The sequence below is a fragment of the Penicillium maclennaniae genome, assembly GCF_028827695.1.
Source record: "Penicillium maclennaniae strain IBT 15551 chromosome Unknown utg000002l:1.0-2354659.0:1.0-2356205.0, whole genome shotgun sequence".
NCBI classification, from domain to species: Eukaryota; Fungi; Ascomycota; class Eurotiomycetes; order Eurotiales; family Aspergillaceae; genus Penicillium; species Penicillium maclennaniae.
Window position 1 is genome coordinate 1708306 of NW_026623214.1, and position 16828 is coordinate 1725133.

Genomic DNA, 16828 nt, shown 5'->3' on the forward strand with positions numbered 1-16828 from the left:
ATCGCCGAGATACTCGTGGATCCACTGCTGACCTTCGCTCCAATTTGCTCTTTTGGTCTTGGCTGTGGATTCGATGGGCGTCCAACCGGCCCGGCCAGGTTTGGTTTCTCTTAGGGCAAAGTTCAGTTCTTATTACTATATGATTGTGGCTTCCCCAGATCGTCACCTTATTCCTATTTTAAAAATCTCTCATAATTCGGGTCTTTCTTTTTTTAAAGGTGGACACTTGTGACGGCTCGTCATCTCTCGCCGTTTTTTCTTTAAAAAAAGAAAAAAAAAACCTCGCTTTACCCACCCCGATATGAACCAGGACGACGAGGTTACCAGTGCACACAGCCATGGCGAAATTGAGACTAAGGATATCAAGCAATTGAAAGCTCGGCATGATGGCCGGGTCAATGAATATGACGTCGATGCGGAGGAGAAGCAAGTCATTGGTGAATCGGCGCCGTTGCCGGATTTGCAACGGAAGCTGAAGAGTCGGCACCTGTCGATGATTGCGATTGGTAAGAAGAGATCCTCCGCCGTCGTGACTATACGCTAGAGAATATTTGATCCTAACATTTGACTAGGCGGCACGATCGGAACAGGCCTGTTTATTGGTAGTGGAACAGCAATCGCCTACGCAGGTCCAGTCGGCGCATTACTTGCATTTCTATTTGTGGGATCCATTGTGTTCTCCGTCATGTCAGCTCTTGGGGAGGTTGCCACCTTTCTACCTATCCCGGGAGCATTTGCTTCTTATGCCACCCGACTGGTGGACCCAAGCTTGGGTTTTGCAATGGGCTGGATCTACTGGTTCTCGTGGGCATCAACCTTCGCCTTGGAACTGACTGCGACCGGTCTGATTATCCAATACTGGGAGCAATCACTCCCGATCGCTGGATTCATAGCCTTATTCTGGGTCCTTATAATTGCTCTAAATATGTTGCCGGTGAGCTGCTACGGTGAAACCGAGTTCTGGTTATCAAGTGTCAAGGTCCTGACCGTAGTCGGGTTCATGATCTTTGCAATTTGCATGAATGCTGGTGTCGGCGACGAAGGCTATATCGGCTTCAGGTACTGGGTTCATCCAGGACCGTTCGTCCCGTATCTCCTGAGAAAACCCCAAGCAGGATGCGCTGGCGAAGTTCCTGGGTTTCTGGGCCGTTCTCATCAAAGCTGCATTCTCGTACCAGGGTACTGAGCTTGTCGGCATCGCGGCGGGTGAGACTGAAAACCCGCGCAAGAGCGTACCGAGTGCAATTCGGAAAACCTTCTTCCGAATCATATTCTTCTTCGTATTGACGATCTTTTTCATCGGCATTGTTGTGCCCTCGGATGACACGCACCTCACAGCTAGCGAAGGCACTGGCGCGAGCGCGAACAACGCAAATGCGTCGCCCTTTGTTATTGCTGCGAATCGCGCGGGCGTCAAAGTGCTGCCAAGCATTATCAACACTGTATTGTTGACCGTCGTCCTTTCCGCGGCCAACTCCAATGTTTACAGCGGAAGTCGAATCCTCGTCGGCTTGGCCCACGAGGGCTTCGCGCCGCGCTTTTTCGTGAAGACCACGAAATGGGGGACACCCTATTATAGCGTGGGCTTCACTGCTCTATTCGGTCTTCTTGGCTTCTTGAACATCTCCAATGCTGGAGCGACTGTCTTCAACTGGCTGCTTCAGATCGCCGGTCTCGCTGGTTTAATTACGTGGTGTGCATTGAACATCTGCCATCTAGCCTTCATGCGAGCAATGGAGGCGCGAGGACTTCCTCGTAGTATCCTGCCTTACAAGTCTCTCTGGCAACCATGGCTATCATATTATGGCCTCTTTTTTAATGTCCTAATCATCTTCACTCAGGGCTTCACTGCTTTTATTCCGTCATTCAGCGTGACCGACTTCTTCATCAACTATCTTAGTCTCATTTTGTTTGCTGTTTTATACGCTGGGCATAAGATCGCTTATAGACAGCCATTTGTCGATCCTCTTGAGGCGGATATTGATACAGGTCGAGTTGACCTCGATGATTAATGAATGATAGACTGAATGAATGTCAACTTTGAACATAGCTACAAAGTCAAAATTTCCTCGTTAATGTAACGTCGCCACTAGTACGAGGCATAGATCAAAGCCAATTGGTCCATCTCGTCACCATCTTGTCCCATGAAGCCAACAACGGCGTAGCCATCATCGGCCGTGAAAGTCGAACAGTCATCGGTGGCGGTTCCCGCCTCAAGTGTGTTTCCAGCGCTGGTAGTAGCCTTGATGTAGAAGTTCCGGGTCTCGCTGTTGTACTTTCCGGTGCACAGCTCGGTTTTGATCCAGTGCTCATTAGTACCGAGGGTAAGAGAAACCGCGGTACCACCCGTTCCACCGTGGCTGAAGGTCGTGCCATTAGTAAGCTTGATGGCAACGGAGTCCAGTCGGCTTCCACCCGCGAAAGTGAGAACCGAAGCAGTGGGAGAAGATGGCATGTTCGGCAGATCATTGAACCAATCGCCATGGGGACCCCCGGAGTATTCGCTCTGCCGGAGCGAGTTGGACATTGACCAAGCAAAGTTGACCAGGACAGGGTTGTGGTCCGAAAGAAAGTCGCCCAAATAGTCCGCGTCTGTGTTTAAAAATTCTTCACCGTCGTAGACGAAGCTATTGGCGTCGAGAGTGACGATGTTCGAACCACGGTACAGAACTTTGTCGACGGTCTCGCATTTCAAGGTCGTCGAAGGGTTATCGCACACCACTGCGTCCGCCCCAGCCGTGGGGTAGACACCACCTTGCTCCAGCTGCACCCAGGCATCAGTCAAGTCGTTCTGGGACTTGAAAACACGAATGCCGGTATCGGCAGAGCGGGTATAGCGGCTGTTAGTGTCGCCCATCACAATTACGGCGTTGCCAACGGACCAGGTGTCAATGTAATCAGCGACCTGTTGCAGGTTGGCATTGCGGGCAGTCTCATCGCCATCCTCGGTGCTTTTCATAGAATAAAATTAGCACAGTTTCATACTCTCGTGCATACCTTTATAGGAATCTACTTACCCAGCATCCGCGTGAAGGTTATAAACATCAATGTAGACTCCCGTCGACGGGTTCCAACGCATAAAGGTGAATCCCTTGGGAGTCAGACAATCGCTTTCCGACGCGTCGGAGCAAGTGTCCCACTTTGGTGCGGGTGAAGTCCACCCAGTCATAGTTGGAAATAGTGTTCAATCCACTTCCGATGCCCGCGCCACCCGAAGTGGAGGTTCGGTAGGTGTGGTTATCAGTCTCGTAGATGTAGGCGTGGTAGTTGAAATCCTAGATTCATGTATGAGCTCTGCTCTCTCTAGATGACAAAGGTATCAACGCGCTAACCTCTTGCATATTGATGATATCATAGCCATACTCCGCGAAATAAGTTCCGATTTCTTCGGCATTCTCGGTCTTTGTTCCATTGACATCGTTGGAGTTGAAGATGGCTGGGAGACCTGCGACGTTGAAGCTCAGCGCGGTGAAGCTTCCGCTGGTGGTTGTCGCGTGGGCGGACGCTAAGAGAGAGGCCCCAATGACCAATGCGTGAATCATCCTGAAGGGGTTTCTAAAACCTCGATCTTGGGTTGTTCTGAGGTGATGGGTGATGTCTTCTTGACGGGCAACGAGGAGAATGATGTCCCCTTAAATACTCTAGAAATATAAAATGACCTGAACATCGTCAACTTCCAGATACCTTCGACTCGATCGGATCCTGCAGGATGTTGCTGTGAGAAAACGGTTAGCTTGCAGACCGTCGGGCACTATTTACGCCATGCATGTATCGTTGCTTTGGAGAGTGTCCAACGTGGGTTCTTCCTGACATTGTGATTGGGGACACTGATCTGAATATGAGATGACCTTGATCTTTACGCATTTCTTCGGCGAAACACGATCAGAGACGATGCTCGCTTGAATACAAGGCCGCGTTAGCAGCCAGGGTGATGATGTTCCACGTGTTGAAACATCGCGTTGATGGGATCCTGCGTAGATATTAAAGCGCCTTGGCATTCGGTATCACAGCACCTAAACAGCCAAATCTCCGCGTCCGACGTGATGCCAAGCCGAGCCCTCGGTTAATAGTAAATACTAGTATAGTACAGTCGACTCTCGTGAGCAACACCCCTCGCCATCCATCCAAATGATGTTGCACACCCCCAATGTGTGCAGCATCTCATGTGTGGGGCATTGCTTATCACTGCTAGCCCTAGCCCTGATTTTCTATTTAGGTTTGAATCCCATCTCCTCCAGTGTCTTCTGTTTCCTCCCATTTATCTGTAGCCTTGTGTGTAGCTTCATCAAAGCCTCAATATAGGACATATTCTCTTCTGATATCCCTTCCCTACTTGCTGCCCATATAGATAAATCATCTAGAGGCCCCTTGATAAGCGTATCGGTCGGAATAACATATAGTGGTGGCCGATATATATCTTCCTCCTCTGCCGACGTATTACTACCACCACCAATATTGAGAATGATATCAGATAGATCAAGTGGACCAGCATCTACATTCTCGCCTAGCGACTTGATAAATGCTTCACACGGAAAGATTACTTGCGTATCTGCTTGATTCTTTAGTTTGATAGAAACCTCATTACAAAATGGCCTCCTCAGAATCTTCCATATATACCGGCATGGCCGGTCGCGGCGAGGGGTTTTATCGTATCCGAATTGTCTATCATAAAGCACCGTTCTCTTGCGGAAGCAGTTCCGAACAGTATCATCTGATACACTGGCCTTCCATACCATACAAAGCCAGCGAAGGGCATAGTTCCATCCGCGTACGTGGGTCAATACCCCTATCCAGTTAGAATTCTGTATTCTAATTGGTCAGTGGGCCATGACTAAGCGAGAATAAAAGGATAAATTCTGCATCATCTCGAGGGGTGCAGCTTTGGCTTCTTATATATGGGAAATCCCAAAAAAGGCAGAAAAAGTGGGGCATCCGTAGAAAAGGGGGGGTTGCTCACGATAAAGTGCAGCTTCCCAGCGTGTTGCTTACGAGAGTCGACTGTAATTGATTGACTTCGCTTGGAGCAAAGGTACTGGATTCGCCGACTTTGCATGTCCTACCCTCGTACTCGAGTCACCACGGTGATAAAATATAAAAACAAAGCCTCTTGAGGATGGCAATGTCCCTTTTACCGGATATCTCTTTGGGAGGGGGTCATTATACACGGACAAATTGGCAGACTCGGGCTGTTGTCAATTGTATTTCCCGTCATACTTACTGCTCAGGGCCTCATGGAAGGGTTGACTGGCCAGCTTGAGGATGGACAGGGCAAAAGGCGGCCCTGACTTTATGAGCCACATTCACCTTCTCTGACGATCAATCTGATATGATGTACGAAACCAGAACATCTGCCCCTACCGCGGTGCTTTTTCAATGTCTCCTGGATAATGACTATCTCTCCAGCGTGAGGCCAGTACTGCGACTCTCGGTGGGCCCATGTTCCGGTTCATTTTGGTTGCAATGACCTTTCAGGTGATGAACCAGATCTGTGTTGTGGAACAGCGAGCGCCAGACCGGTAGTCCTGACACCAAAGCTAATGCTGGCTTCAACGACTGTTTTTGGGGGAATGCTCTCGGGAGTTAAGGGCTCTTTTCTCTATTTGGGATCATGGCTAACCCGAAAATTTGTTTGATTCAACGTTGCACTATGTACTGAATAATGATGTTGCTACCCAGAGAAAATCCCACGGAAAAGGGCTCTGGCAGCCCAAGATATGAACAAGAGCACAGAGACCAAGATGATTAGTCGTTGCGATACGTGGGTGTCACCACGTCTCCAACCATGACCGTCCGGCGGTCCGGTTGCATGTCAAAGCTCTCCATCTCCTCCCGGGAAAGTGCCGCGTAACTACCAAAAGATACCTTGCCGTCGATGTTCCTCGTCTTCGCGAGAGTCGAGAACGGCTCATTACGTCGAACACCGGTGAATTGGTCGATGCAAACCATCTGACAACGTTGGCATGCGTCTAGGATATCTATGCGAAGCTGATCTGGCCCGATGCGGAGATCCGACCATTTATCTTCAGCATACGGTTGTTCTGCATCGCCAAGTTGCGTCAGTCGTTCAGCGACAACAATGTTGCCTCGGAAGACGTCTGCGGCAACAGCCTTGCTGCCACTTGTACCGTGCTTGCTGTTGGCCTTGATGGTCTCATTTAGTCGATTCACCGATGAGCGCGAAACCACCAAGATAGGCATCTCGTTGGCGAGAAGCAGGGGATTTGGACCAATCTCCCGGACCGGGGGCGGTAGGTCTGGTGGAAAGGAGCCGGGCATGATTAACTTGCGGAATTTGCTCTTCCAGTTACCTGACAGGCGAGGCGGCCGAGAAAATCGGTTGGCAGTTTGTGCTGGAAAGCGTGCAAGCGTGCAAGGAACACCGAGGAAATCAGAAAAGAATGCAGACACGACAGGTGACGCATATGCGTGCAGAGATACTTGGTCACCGCATACGGTGGATTTCTTTGTAGAGTTCGAGCACAACGACGTCGAAATGAGGCTTGTCTCTTCCCAGCCAAGGGAAATCTCAAGGCTCACTTGGTCAGTCAGGATACCACAGGTGATCCGCAGGACGCCACGATCAAGGTCGACAGATGGTCGGATGAGAGCCATGCGAGGATAGCGCTTTTGATTTAAAGCAGCACCTGTGCCTTGGTGAATGAGACACCATTCGCGGTCCCATGCCAATCCTTCGCGTTTGATCTCCCATCGTTTCCCTTCTGGGATCTTGAAAGCGCCGCAACTCTTGATCGGGAAAACCGAGAGGCTTTCAATGTAAAAGTGTCGGCCAACAACTTCGTTCTCTTGTAGCGAAGGATTCAATGCGACGACCGGAGGGACTTTTTCAACATAAAACTCTTCGATAAAGTCGACCACGGATTCGATATCTTTCATGTTGGTCATGGCCCCAAGGCTGACTCGCAGAATACCAGTCGGCCGACCACCGAGAATGTCATGGTCATCACCGCAACGTAATCCTGTGGAGTAGTGGCGACGTAGCTCAGGGCCGGTCCATCCAAGAGATGATGCCGTTCCGCCAGGGTTACAGACAGATCCCGTTCGTAGTTGAATATTCTGGACCGTAGCTAGCTTCTCAACTTCCGTCTTCGGTATCCAGTCTCCTAGGCTGTTCTGTAAATTGAAAGCAACGATTGGACCCTGTGTCTGAGCGCATCCGTACGCAGAATTTGACTGGTAGATTTGACACACTTTCCTCTCGTTCCAATGACGCAGTACGGAGATTCGGTCAAACAGACATTTGGCCAGATAGGCGGTATGTACGGAAATATTTGCCATGGAGCCGTAAAGACGAGTATGAGTATCGATGGCTGCATCAAGAGCGATGATGCTGTGGAATGGAAGGGTGCCATCCTCGAGGCGTTCATGAATTGAGGTTTCCTTTTTTGCGTGCCACTGCGCTCCGTGAGCAAGGACCATGTCAACGGTGCCACCACCGAAGAAACGGCGCCTTTCGAAGGCACGAGCTGCGCTTTTCTTGACAATCAAGGCGCCCAAATCGGGGAATCCAAATATCTTATAAAAGCTTAGAGCAGTGAAGTCCGGCGCTGCTTCAGCAGAACTCAGGTTCAAAGGAGCTGTTGAGACAAGCGAGGCTGCGTCAAGCAGAGTAAAAACATTGCTACCATTATCAGTCGCAACCGAGTGGATCTGCTCACACCATTTGAGTGGAAGGCGACGGCCATTCATGTTTGACTGCGCAGGGAAAGCAAAGAGCCGTGGTGCCTTGGTTGGGTTCATGGCCAGCTCAGTGATCCAGGCATTCACTTCGGCATCGTTTTGGAAGCATTGATGCCCCAAATCGGCCAACTCTCGCACCCCGACGATACTAGTGTGAGAGTCGATATGATAGCCATACCAGAAACCACGATGGTCGGAGTCACGGAGAGAATCCGCGACGAGTTTGATAGCTGCAGTCGCATTTGCCACAAAAACCAAATCAAAATGCTCTGGGTCGGCATTGAAGAAGCGCAAGACGCGGAGCCTAATGTCGTCTGTACGCTGAGTGGAGAGCTGAGAGGACAGCGACATCGAGTGTGGATTTCCATACAGATTTGATATCATGTGCCGGGAGAAATCTTCGATCATTGATTTGGCATATGGGGTTGTCCCCGCGTGGTCGAGATATGTGGTGTCTGCCCGAGGAGCAACGGTCAGTCAGATCTCAAACCCACGAGAGAAAAGGGGTCTCTACCATTCATCAACGGGTATTCCTTTTCACGTATCGTATCCACATCTGCAGAGTACCCATGGCTGTACCCAGCCAAGTGATTCTCGGCATTGCTGATCTCCGCCATGTTTGACGACTGGCGGTGACTTAGATGCAATCTGGTGGGTGCAAAGTCTCGCACATGAGAATCCCAGTTGGTCCAAGAGGATCAATGCTGGAATTGGTCGATCTCAAGCAGCACGTTCACTTTGCCACAGGAGACTGCAGGACTTATGGGCACAACGTGTCCGCGTTAAGTATCAGGGATACTACTAAAGGCCATCGGTCAGTCCCACATCTGACGCGAATTTCGAATTCAAGCATTGAAACCTCGAACCAGCAATAGACAGCATGCATGTACGACATGAACCAATATAATTTGGGTTGGAAGGGATGAGGGGGGAAGTTCGCCAGATAAGGCGAATAACTATAATGCGTCGGAGCTTACCGAAGAAGGGCCGTCAACCGATTATTCGAGAACTCTTTCCAAGCAAGCAACTGATGAGTTCTGGGTTTCTGGGCGTTGTGTTCGACCGGACTCGCCATTGCTCTTTATAGATTGCGCTCCAGGTGACGACAGATGTGAAATCAAAATGCCCCGCGCAATTCAGTGGCAATATCTCGATCGGAGCTCATCATGTGACATAGCTCCCAAACGCGCTGACCCTCACGCAAATTCAGATGTGCCTACGCTGCCCATCTGGCTCGACCAGGAATGTCCATGCACCTCTGCGACGCGAGTGGTTCGTTGAGCTGACTGGGGGCGGACGAGTGCGGGCCAGTTGGCGGTGCTCGGCCACTCACGACAGGGCTTGATAGCCGAGGATGCGGAGGAATAAGCAAGACCCTGTCCATAGTCGCAAAGAACTGGACAGGACAGGGCTGAAGGATCGTGAGATCTACCAATATCACCCTATATCACGCAGATTGTTCATCAGATGAGCCTCAACCGTAAAAAATAGTCAAGCCACCCTGCAGGGGATCGGCGGAGCTTGCCCACCTTGGGGCTCCTCAAATTTGAGCTCGGTCCCCTCGTCAGCTTACCCATCTCATGTCAGTATAGATTTGCTTAGAATGACCTTGGGGTTTCTCCAAGGGGCAGCGCACCTGGAAGTCGCCGCCTCACGCTGAACCTATTACCAAAAAAAAGAAGGAGGATGATTGGAATAGGTCCTCTCGCAGATCGAGAAATCAATAATGATGCGATTAGACACAAAAAAACTGAGATGTCTCCAAATCTGTCTACGATTATGCACTGTGTCACGTGCGGATCTATAGATGAGCTCATGTGAATCTAGAGAAATGCTTCATTCTCATACACCCGGCCAGTGCTTCCGCGATCTACGCTTGAACTACTTGGTAGCTAGTACAATACCATTGTCAATAGTGTTGTGCCAACCTTGATTCTACGATCATAGCGACAGCCACATTGAAGCGGATCCTACAAGATCCTTTGTGCCTTGTGACAACAGATTTTAGTCCACGTCTCAAGCATGAGGCTCAAGCTCCCGGCGATTGCATCCTGCATCTTCCCATGCAATTGATAGGCGTCCCATCTCTATCGGCTTGGGATTAGGCCGGCTTCGGGACGCATTCAATTGCAACATGCTGTTGATCATACGTACTCCGGTCCGTACCTTATCACGCACGGGCCTATTGTTGGAGGAAATGCATCAAAATTCTTAGTTATATTCACACGACGACAAGATGGCTTTGACCAAGGTGTCTCGGAGATCTTCGGGCTCCGCGCCCACGCTTGTATAGTATTGTACAGATGATGTCAAAAGTAAACAGAGAAACTCCCGCCCGAAACCCCTGCAAATGATTCATACAATTGCTTCCACCGAGGGGACGCCGAATGAGCCGGTGGAGCGTTGGTGTCGAATGGAAAGCGACATGTGTGGATCGAGTAGCAATGCGCATAAACTAGCGAAAACAGCCTCAGCTGAACCTCCCCATTTACCGCTTGGGCCACTGTCTCCAACCACGACCGTGACCTCTCTGTAAGACAAAGTTAGCTCCCTTCTGCGTGTCATGACTCGCGAGGTACTCACCTGCTTCCACTGCCGGATCATCTCCGGCATCTCCACCATAGCCTTGCGACGGTCTTCGAGGCGAGCCTCCATAGTGCGCTCCCACTTGTGACCCTTGACCTTTTGGCCGATACCGGTTCCCTTGATGCGCAGACCACGCTCTGCCAAGCGAGCAGCCTTGTATTCTGTGGACTTGATGCTGGGGGGAGAAGAGGCTCGACATTGTACTTGATAGCCAGCTTCACAAGGTCAGCCTGCTGCCGCAGGCCATAACGCGGGCCAATCCACTTCTGCTTTCCAGCGTTGAAGATCTTCCGGGGCATGAATGGGTTGCGGATCTTGGGGTCAATCTGCAGAAGAGTCCTCGCAGAGGACTCCGCCTTGTTTTCACGGTGGGCACCCTTGGCATCACGGTCGGGGGTATAGGGCGAGGGAAGGGTTTGCTCGGGAGTGGCCTCTGGAGGACTCGGACGCGACGCGACGAGGGCCGAGTAGATTTGAGGCGGATAGCGTGCAAAGAAGTTGCGGAGGCGGGTGGGCAACAAGCCCACTGATGTCGGACTGACAGACATGGTGACCAGTAAAGAGTGAATGACCGGATGTTTGTGTCGATAAAAGTTGAAGCGCTAAAACCGTACCCGGCAGTATAGACGTCACCGCCTTGGGTTGGATTTCCCAAATCGTCCATTCGGCTTTTCGTTTCGCTTTCAACATCCCCGTGCCCCATTGTTACCAACGCCACACCTTATTCATAGTCGCCGCTGTCTCTTACATCTCTCGTGAGCGCGCATTTTCAGATTACCTGCCACCATGGCGGACTATAACTATGGCGGTACCGACGAGGAGAATGGGGAGCTGAGAACGCTCGAAGTTGAACTGGTATGTCTGAATCGCGAGACCTGATACTGGTCAAAGATTCTTCGCTGACGCTGACTCTCCAATAGAGCGAAGATCCCGATAACTTCGAGACGTGGGAGAAGCTCGTGCGCGGCGCCGAGGCCCTCGAGGGCGGAATCAATCGCAACTCCAGTCCCCAAGCTATCACTACCGTGCGCAATTGCTACGATCGCTTCCTCGCCAAGTTTCCCCTTCTTTTCGGATATTGGAAGAAATATGCCGATCTAGAGTTTTCGATCACGGGCACTGAAGCCGCAGAGATGGTACGGGATCGTTCTCTCCCGCCGAGCGCGGGCGTGCGCATTTCCTTGCCGAAGTCACTAACACGCTTGTGATTTAGGTCTACGAACGAGGCATTGCCAGTATCTCACCTTCCGTCGACCTCTGGACGAACTACTGTTCCTTCAAAGCTGAGACCTCTCACGACGCCGATATCATCCGAGAGTAAGTAGTACAACAGCACTTTCTTTCCCTTTCCCTGTAACGTTTAGCAATGCCAGCCCGTAACCCCCCTTTGGTGCCTCATTGGTACAATTGGACATCTGTTGGTATAACAGTTGCATTGATGATGGGTGAGAGACCATTACCTTCCCACCCGGACAAGAGTGGAGTCTACTTCTCACCCATGGCTCATCCAGGCTGCTTTCCTTACCTACCTGACCAAAGATATCACCTTTCTTTCAAATTTCCCGGTCATGTCTAGGAAGACCTCGTCCGGAAGCCTCCTTTGACCCTACGCATGAAGCACCAGCTACCTTCCCCATGGCGTGCTCATTGTTTTTTGGACTGTCAGCCTGACAGAGTCGACCGCTTATGTTTGCCACGTCATTTCTTCCCTCCTCCTTCACTTCCAATCCATCCTCTCCCCGTTGAAGGCTTTGTCATGCTAACGTGAACATTGAATAGACTTTTTGAGCGTGGCGCCAGTTGTGTCGGCCTTGACTTCCTGTCCCATCCTTTCTGGGACAAGTACATTGAATTTGAGGAGCGCGTCGAGGCTCAGGACAAGATCCTCGCTGTCCTTGGTCGTATTATTCACATTCCGATGCACCAATATGCGCGGTACTTCGAACGTTATCGTCAACTGGCTCAGAGTCGTCCTTTGGCTGAGTTGGCCCCGGCTGAAACCATTGCACAATTCCGTAACGAGCTTGAGGCGGCTTCTGCTACCATCGCACCAGGCGCGAAGGCTGAGGCCGAGATTGAGCGTGATCTTAGACTGCGCCTCGATACGTACCATCTGGAGATCTTCTCCAAGACTCAAACTGAGACTACTAAGCGCTGGACGTTTGAGTCCGAAATCAAGCGGCCATACTTCCATGTCACCGAGTTGGATGAGAGCCAATTGACCAATTGGAAGAAGTACCTCGACTTTGAGGAATCGGAAGGCGAATACGCTCGAATTCAATTTTTGTACGAGCGCTGTCTTGTCACATGTGCTCATTACGATGAGTTCTGGCTCCGCTATGCTCGTTGGATGGCTGCTCAGGCAGGCAAGGAAGAAGAGGTTCGGATTATCTACCAGCGTGCCAGCTATCTCTTCGTGCCCATCGCCAATCCCACTGTTCGCCTGCACTACGCCTACTTCGAGGAAATGTCGGGACGGACAGATGTGGCCAAAGATATTCACGGCGCCATCTTGCTCAGCTTGCCCAGTCACGTGGAGACCATCATTTCTTTGGCTAACCTGTCGCGCCGCCACGGCGGACTTGAAGCAGCCATCGAGGTTTACAAGACTCAATTGGATTCTCCCGAAGTTGAAATGGCCACCAAGGCCGCCCTTGTCGCTGAATGGGCCCGTCTCTTGTGGAAGATCAAGGGCGCCCCTGAAGACGCCCGCAAGGTGTTCCAGGCCAACCAGCAGTATTACCTCGACAGCCGGCCATTCTGGACCAGCTATCTCATTTTCGAGATTGAGCAGCCTACCAGTGCTGACATTGAATCTACCCAGTATGACCGTATCAAGCAGGTCATTTCTGATGTCCGCTCCAGGAGTACCCTTCTTCCTGATGTGGTCAAGGAGCTCGTGCAGATCTACATGGCATATCTTCTAGAGCGTGGTACCAAGGACGCTGCTAAAGAGTACATGACCCTGGACCGCGAGGTTCACGGTCCGCCTTCAGTGTCCTCCTGGCCTGGATCAGCCCCTGTAATGCCCGCTGCGCCCGTTGAAAGGCAATCCGCAGCTGTCCCGGTGGTACAACCTACTGCTGACCCAGCTGCCGCAGCATATGCCTACTACCAGCAAAGTAACGGCGTTTCTGCTGTCTCAGGTCACGATTCACTGATCCACACAGCCTGAGGCTGCACGCTTCGTCATGTTTTTGTTATGAATATTCTCGTCCCGATAGGTCCCCTACCGAGGACCTCGCGTTTCTTCTTTACCTGGGTGGGTACCTTTCTCCCGATGTAGCATCATGTTCGTGCCTATACAAGGCATTACGTTTTCTCCTGCAGGTTTGTTAGCGTTTTCGATGCGTCCGGGCACCCTTTCTACTGGGTGCCGTTCGGTCTGCCCTTTCGTTTTATGCCGGGTCTCAATTTTGATCGGGGCATGGAGATCCAACAGGATTAATTTATTTTAAATGCCCTCTCTTCGAAGCTCTTGAAGCATGTTACTTTTACCATGACCTCTTTCATGTTTCTCGTAGCATATCTTGGATTTTGATATTTTAGCGCTAGCGTGCAAGTCGGGAGTGCATGGAGAGAATGAATCGCACTTCTAGGAGGGAGAAGGAGGGAGAAGAAGGTTGAGAAGCGAATGAAGTGTAATATTATGCAACTTAGACCGTATGGCTGTTGCCAGTCCTTCAGACTACCTGGTGGGGTTATATGTGCTGCGAATTTCTGCATAATTAGCTCATAGTCCACTACTTGGAAGTCTATCATTTAGAATGGCAACCGAAGCTGGTCTCGGAGACACGTGCTCTCTTTCTTTTCTGTTGTGCGCTTTTTTTTTCTCCCATTTTTCTTTCGACTGTCTAATACTTGAAGTGGCAACGCAGCCACTATCCCAGATTAGTGTGGCACTGATGGAGCACGTCTGCACGTGACTGCGCGTCTGGTGGCCCAGCCCGCCGTAGAATTTCGAGATGCAACAACTCGCCGTCAACCTTTCCTCGATCGCAAAATTACTCCTCGGTCACTATAGACGGCATGGCGACGAATGGTTTCGACGGTCTCCCTCCTGGTCCCCCACCAGACCCCATCGAACGCCCACCATCGCCGCCACCTCCACCTCCAGAAGACTTGGCCGCTCCGCCGCCGCCGCCAGATGCTGCGGCACCTCCACCTCCCCCCGATGATGCGCCACCCGCACCTCCGGTTGAAGCTAAAAAGAAAAAGTCAGGATGGGGGGCGCCCAAGCGGCCTGCTGCGACGCCGTTGAGTGTGGAGGAGCTAATTCGAAAGAAGAAGGAAGCAGATGCGGCAGCTTCAAAGGTGCGTACATCTCTTGAAGCAATGAGAAATAAGCTTTTGGGTGAATGTTCACTGATTTCGATTTATTGCAGCCCAAGTTCCTTTCTAAGGCTCAACGAGAGAAGCTTGCGCTAGAGAAAAGGGCCAAGGAAGTGGAAGCTGAGCGACAAGCGAAAGCTTCCACTAATGGAGCTGATCGCGATGGATTCTCGTCGGAAACACCTACAAAGAGACCCGAAGATCCTAGACATGATACACGAGATTCAAATGGAAGAGTCCCAACTGGACCCCGTGCGATGCGCGGAGACATCCCCACGGGCCCGGCTTCGCAGCGCAACTCGAACGGATACAATAATCGAAGACAGGACTCAGAAATGCCACCGCCGCAAAAGGGAAAGGGTTCAAAGACTGATAAACGCCCGGCAGAGGAAGATGAAACTGAAGCGCAAGCTGCTTTGGTGAAACAACGCTACATGGGAGTCGAGCAAAGATCAACGTTCTCAGCGAAGAACAAGCGCAAGCGCACGACGGACCGCAAATTCAACTTTGAATGGAACACTGAAGAGGACACGAGCCTCGATTACAACCCGTTATACCAACACCGACATGAGGCCAACTTCTTTGGACGCGGTCGACTGGCAGGATTCGGAGAAGATGTTGCAGATAGTGTGGCCCGCAAGTATGCGCAAGCCTTGGAGACTCGAGATGCAGAATCTGGAGGTCTACGCGCCAAGGAGATCCTGGAGATGGAGCGGCGACGTCGCGAAGAGAGTTCTCGGAGCCAGCTGGATAAACACTGGAGCGAGAAGTCACTGGCTAATATGCGCGAGCGGGACTGGCGTATCTTCAAGGAAGACTTCAATATCAGCACCAAGGGTGGCGGTATCCCCAATCCTATGCGTTCATGGGAAGAGAGCGACCTGCCCAGGCGCTTGCTAGAGCTTATTGACCGTGTTGGATACAAGGAGCCGAGTCCCATCCAACGCGCCGCAATCCCTATTGCCCTGCAAAATCGCGATCTCATCGGTGTTGCCGTGACTGGTTCTGGTAAAACAGCGGCATTCCTACTTCCGCTATTGGTATACATCTCAGAACTGCCCCGACTCGATGAGTTCGAGTGGCGCAAGAACGATGGTCCATATGCCCTTGTCCTCGCACCTACTCGTGAATTAGCCCAGCAGATTGAGATCGAAGCTAGGAAATTCACTGCGCCTCTTGGTTTCAACGTCGTCAGCATTGTCGGTGGTCATTCGCTGGAAGAGCAAGCATACAGCCTGCGCAACGGTGCAGAACTTATCATCGCCACACCAGGTCGTCTCGTCGACTGTATCGAGCGCCGTATGCTAGTCCTCAGTCAGTGTTGCTATGTGATTATGGATGAAGCAGATCGCATGGTCGACATGGGTTTCGAAGAATCCGTCAACAAGATCCTCGACGCACTCCCGTCTCCAACGAAAAGCCAGACACCGAAGAAGCCGAGAATCCACTCGCAATGAGCCAAGCCCCCGGAGGCCGTGCCAAATATCGCCAAACAATGATGTACACGGCCACGATGCCTATAGCGGTCGAGCGTATTGCGCGCAAGTACTTGCGCCGCCCCGCAATCATCACAATCGGTAGCGCCGGTGAAGCCGTTGACACGGTCGAGCAGCGCGTCGAGATGATCCCCGGCGAGGACAAGCGCAAGAAGCGTCTTGCAGAAATCCTCAACTCAGGCGAATTCCGGCCACCGATCATCGTGTTCGTCAACATCAAGCGAAATTGTGATGCCATCGCGCGCGATATCAAACACATGGGCTTTTCATCGGTCACATTGCATGGTTCCAAAACACAGGAACAGCGTGAAGCCGCCCTTGCCTCCGTGCGAAATGGTTCCACAGATGTACTGGTCGCTACTGACCTTGCTGGTCGTGGTATCGATGTTCCCGACGTCTCGCTCGTCGTCAACTTCAACATGGCTACCTCTATTGAGAGCTACACTCACCGTATCGGTCGTACTGGTCGTGCCGGGAAGAGTGGTGTCGCTATCACGTTCCTGGGTAGCGAGGATTCGGATGTCATGTATGATCTGAAGCAGATGCTCATGAAGTCGCCTATCTCGCGTGTGCCTGAGGAACTGCGCAAGCACGAAGCGGCGCAGTCCAAGTCCACACGTGGACAGGGAAAGAAGATCGAAGACAGTTCTGGGTTTGGTGGCAAAGGTGGCTGGGCGTGATGACCATCAATGTATCATTTTTTCAATCTATACCAT

The 16828-nt window shown here is 51.3% G+C and overlaps 7 protein-coding genes across 7 annotated transcripts; 4 read left to right on the top strand and 3 right to left on the bottom strand.

Moving 5' to 3' along the window:
- Positions 1–301: 301 nt before the first annotated feature.
- On the top strand, positions 302–2012 carry N7477_001869 (uncharacterized protein; the record flags this gene model as incomplete). Its single annotated transcript, XM_056963532.1, has 3 exons — positions 302–506; positions 573–1066; positions 1116–2012. 3 exons carry the CDS (start codon positions 302–304, stop codon positions 2010–2012), a joined length of 1596 nt encoding a protein of 531 aa, XP_056826451.1.
- A 77-nt stretch (positions 2013–2089) lies between these two features.
- Positions 2090–3542, bottom strand: N7477_001870 (endonuclease/exonuclease/phosphatase family protein; the record flags this gene model as incomplete). The annotated part of the gene is made up of 4 exons (XM_056963533.1): positions 2090–2951; positions 3018–3091; positions 3141–3275; positions 3333–3542. 4 exons carry the CDS (start codon positions 3540–3542, stop codon positions 2090–2092), a joined length of 1281 nt encoding a protein of 426 aa, XP_056826452.1.
- A 2200-nt stretch (positions 3543–5742) lies between these two features.
- Positions 5743–8315, bottom strand: hxB (putative molybdenum cofactor sulfurase protein (HxB); the record flags this gene model as incomplete). Its single annotated transcript, XM_056963534.1, has 2 exons — positions 5743–8153; positions 8213–8315. 2 exons carry the CDS (start codon positions 8313–8315, stop codon positions 5743–5745), a joined length of 2514 nt encoding a protein of 837 aa, XP_056826453.1.
- Positions 8316–10186: 1871 nt separating this feature from the next.
- Positions 10187–10832, bottom strand: N7477_001872 (mitochondrial 54S ribosomal protein mL59; the record flags this gene model as incomplete). Its single annotated transcript, XM_056963535.1, has 3 exons — positions 10187–10228; positions 10282–10475; positions 10535–10832. The coding sequence occupies 3 exons, from the start codon at positions 10830–10832 to the stop codon at positions 10187–10189; spliced, it is 534 nt and encodes a 177-aa protein (XP_056826454.1).
- Positions 10833–11070: 238 nt separating this feature from the next.
- On the top strand, positions 11071–13459 carry N7477_001873 (putative mRNA splicing protein (Prp39); the record flags this gene model as incomplete). Its single annotated transcript, XM_056963536.1, has 4 exons — positions 11071–11139; positions 11205–11420; positions 11498–11601; positions 12064–13459. 4 exons carry the CDS (start codon positions 11071–11073, stop codon positions 13457–13459), a joined length of 1785 nt encoding a protein of 594 aa, XP_056826455.1.
- An 854-nt stretch (positions 13460–14313) lies between these two features.
- prp28 (mRNA splicing protein PRP28) lies at positions 14314–16073 on the top strand (the record flags this gene model as incomplete). The annotated part of the gene is made up of 2 exons (XM_056963537.1): positions 14314–14598; positions 14670–16073. 2 exons carry the CDS (start codon positions 14314–14316, stop codon positions 16071–16073), a joined length of 1689 nt encoding a protein of 562 aa, XP_056826456.1.
- Positions 16074–16111: 38 nt separating this feature from the next.
- N7477_001875 (Pre-mRNA-splicing ATP-dependent RNA helicase prp28) lies at positions 16112–16792 on the top strand (the record flags this gene model as incomplete). The annotated part of the gene is made up of 1 exon (XM_056963538.1): positions 16112–16792. The coding sequence occupies one exon, from the start codon at positions 16112–16114 to the stop codon at positions 16790–16792; it is 681 nt and encodes a 226-aa protein (XP_056826457.1).
- Positions 16793–16828: the final 36 nt, after the last annotated feature.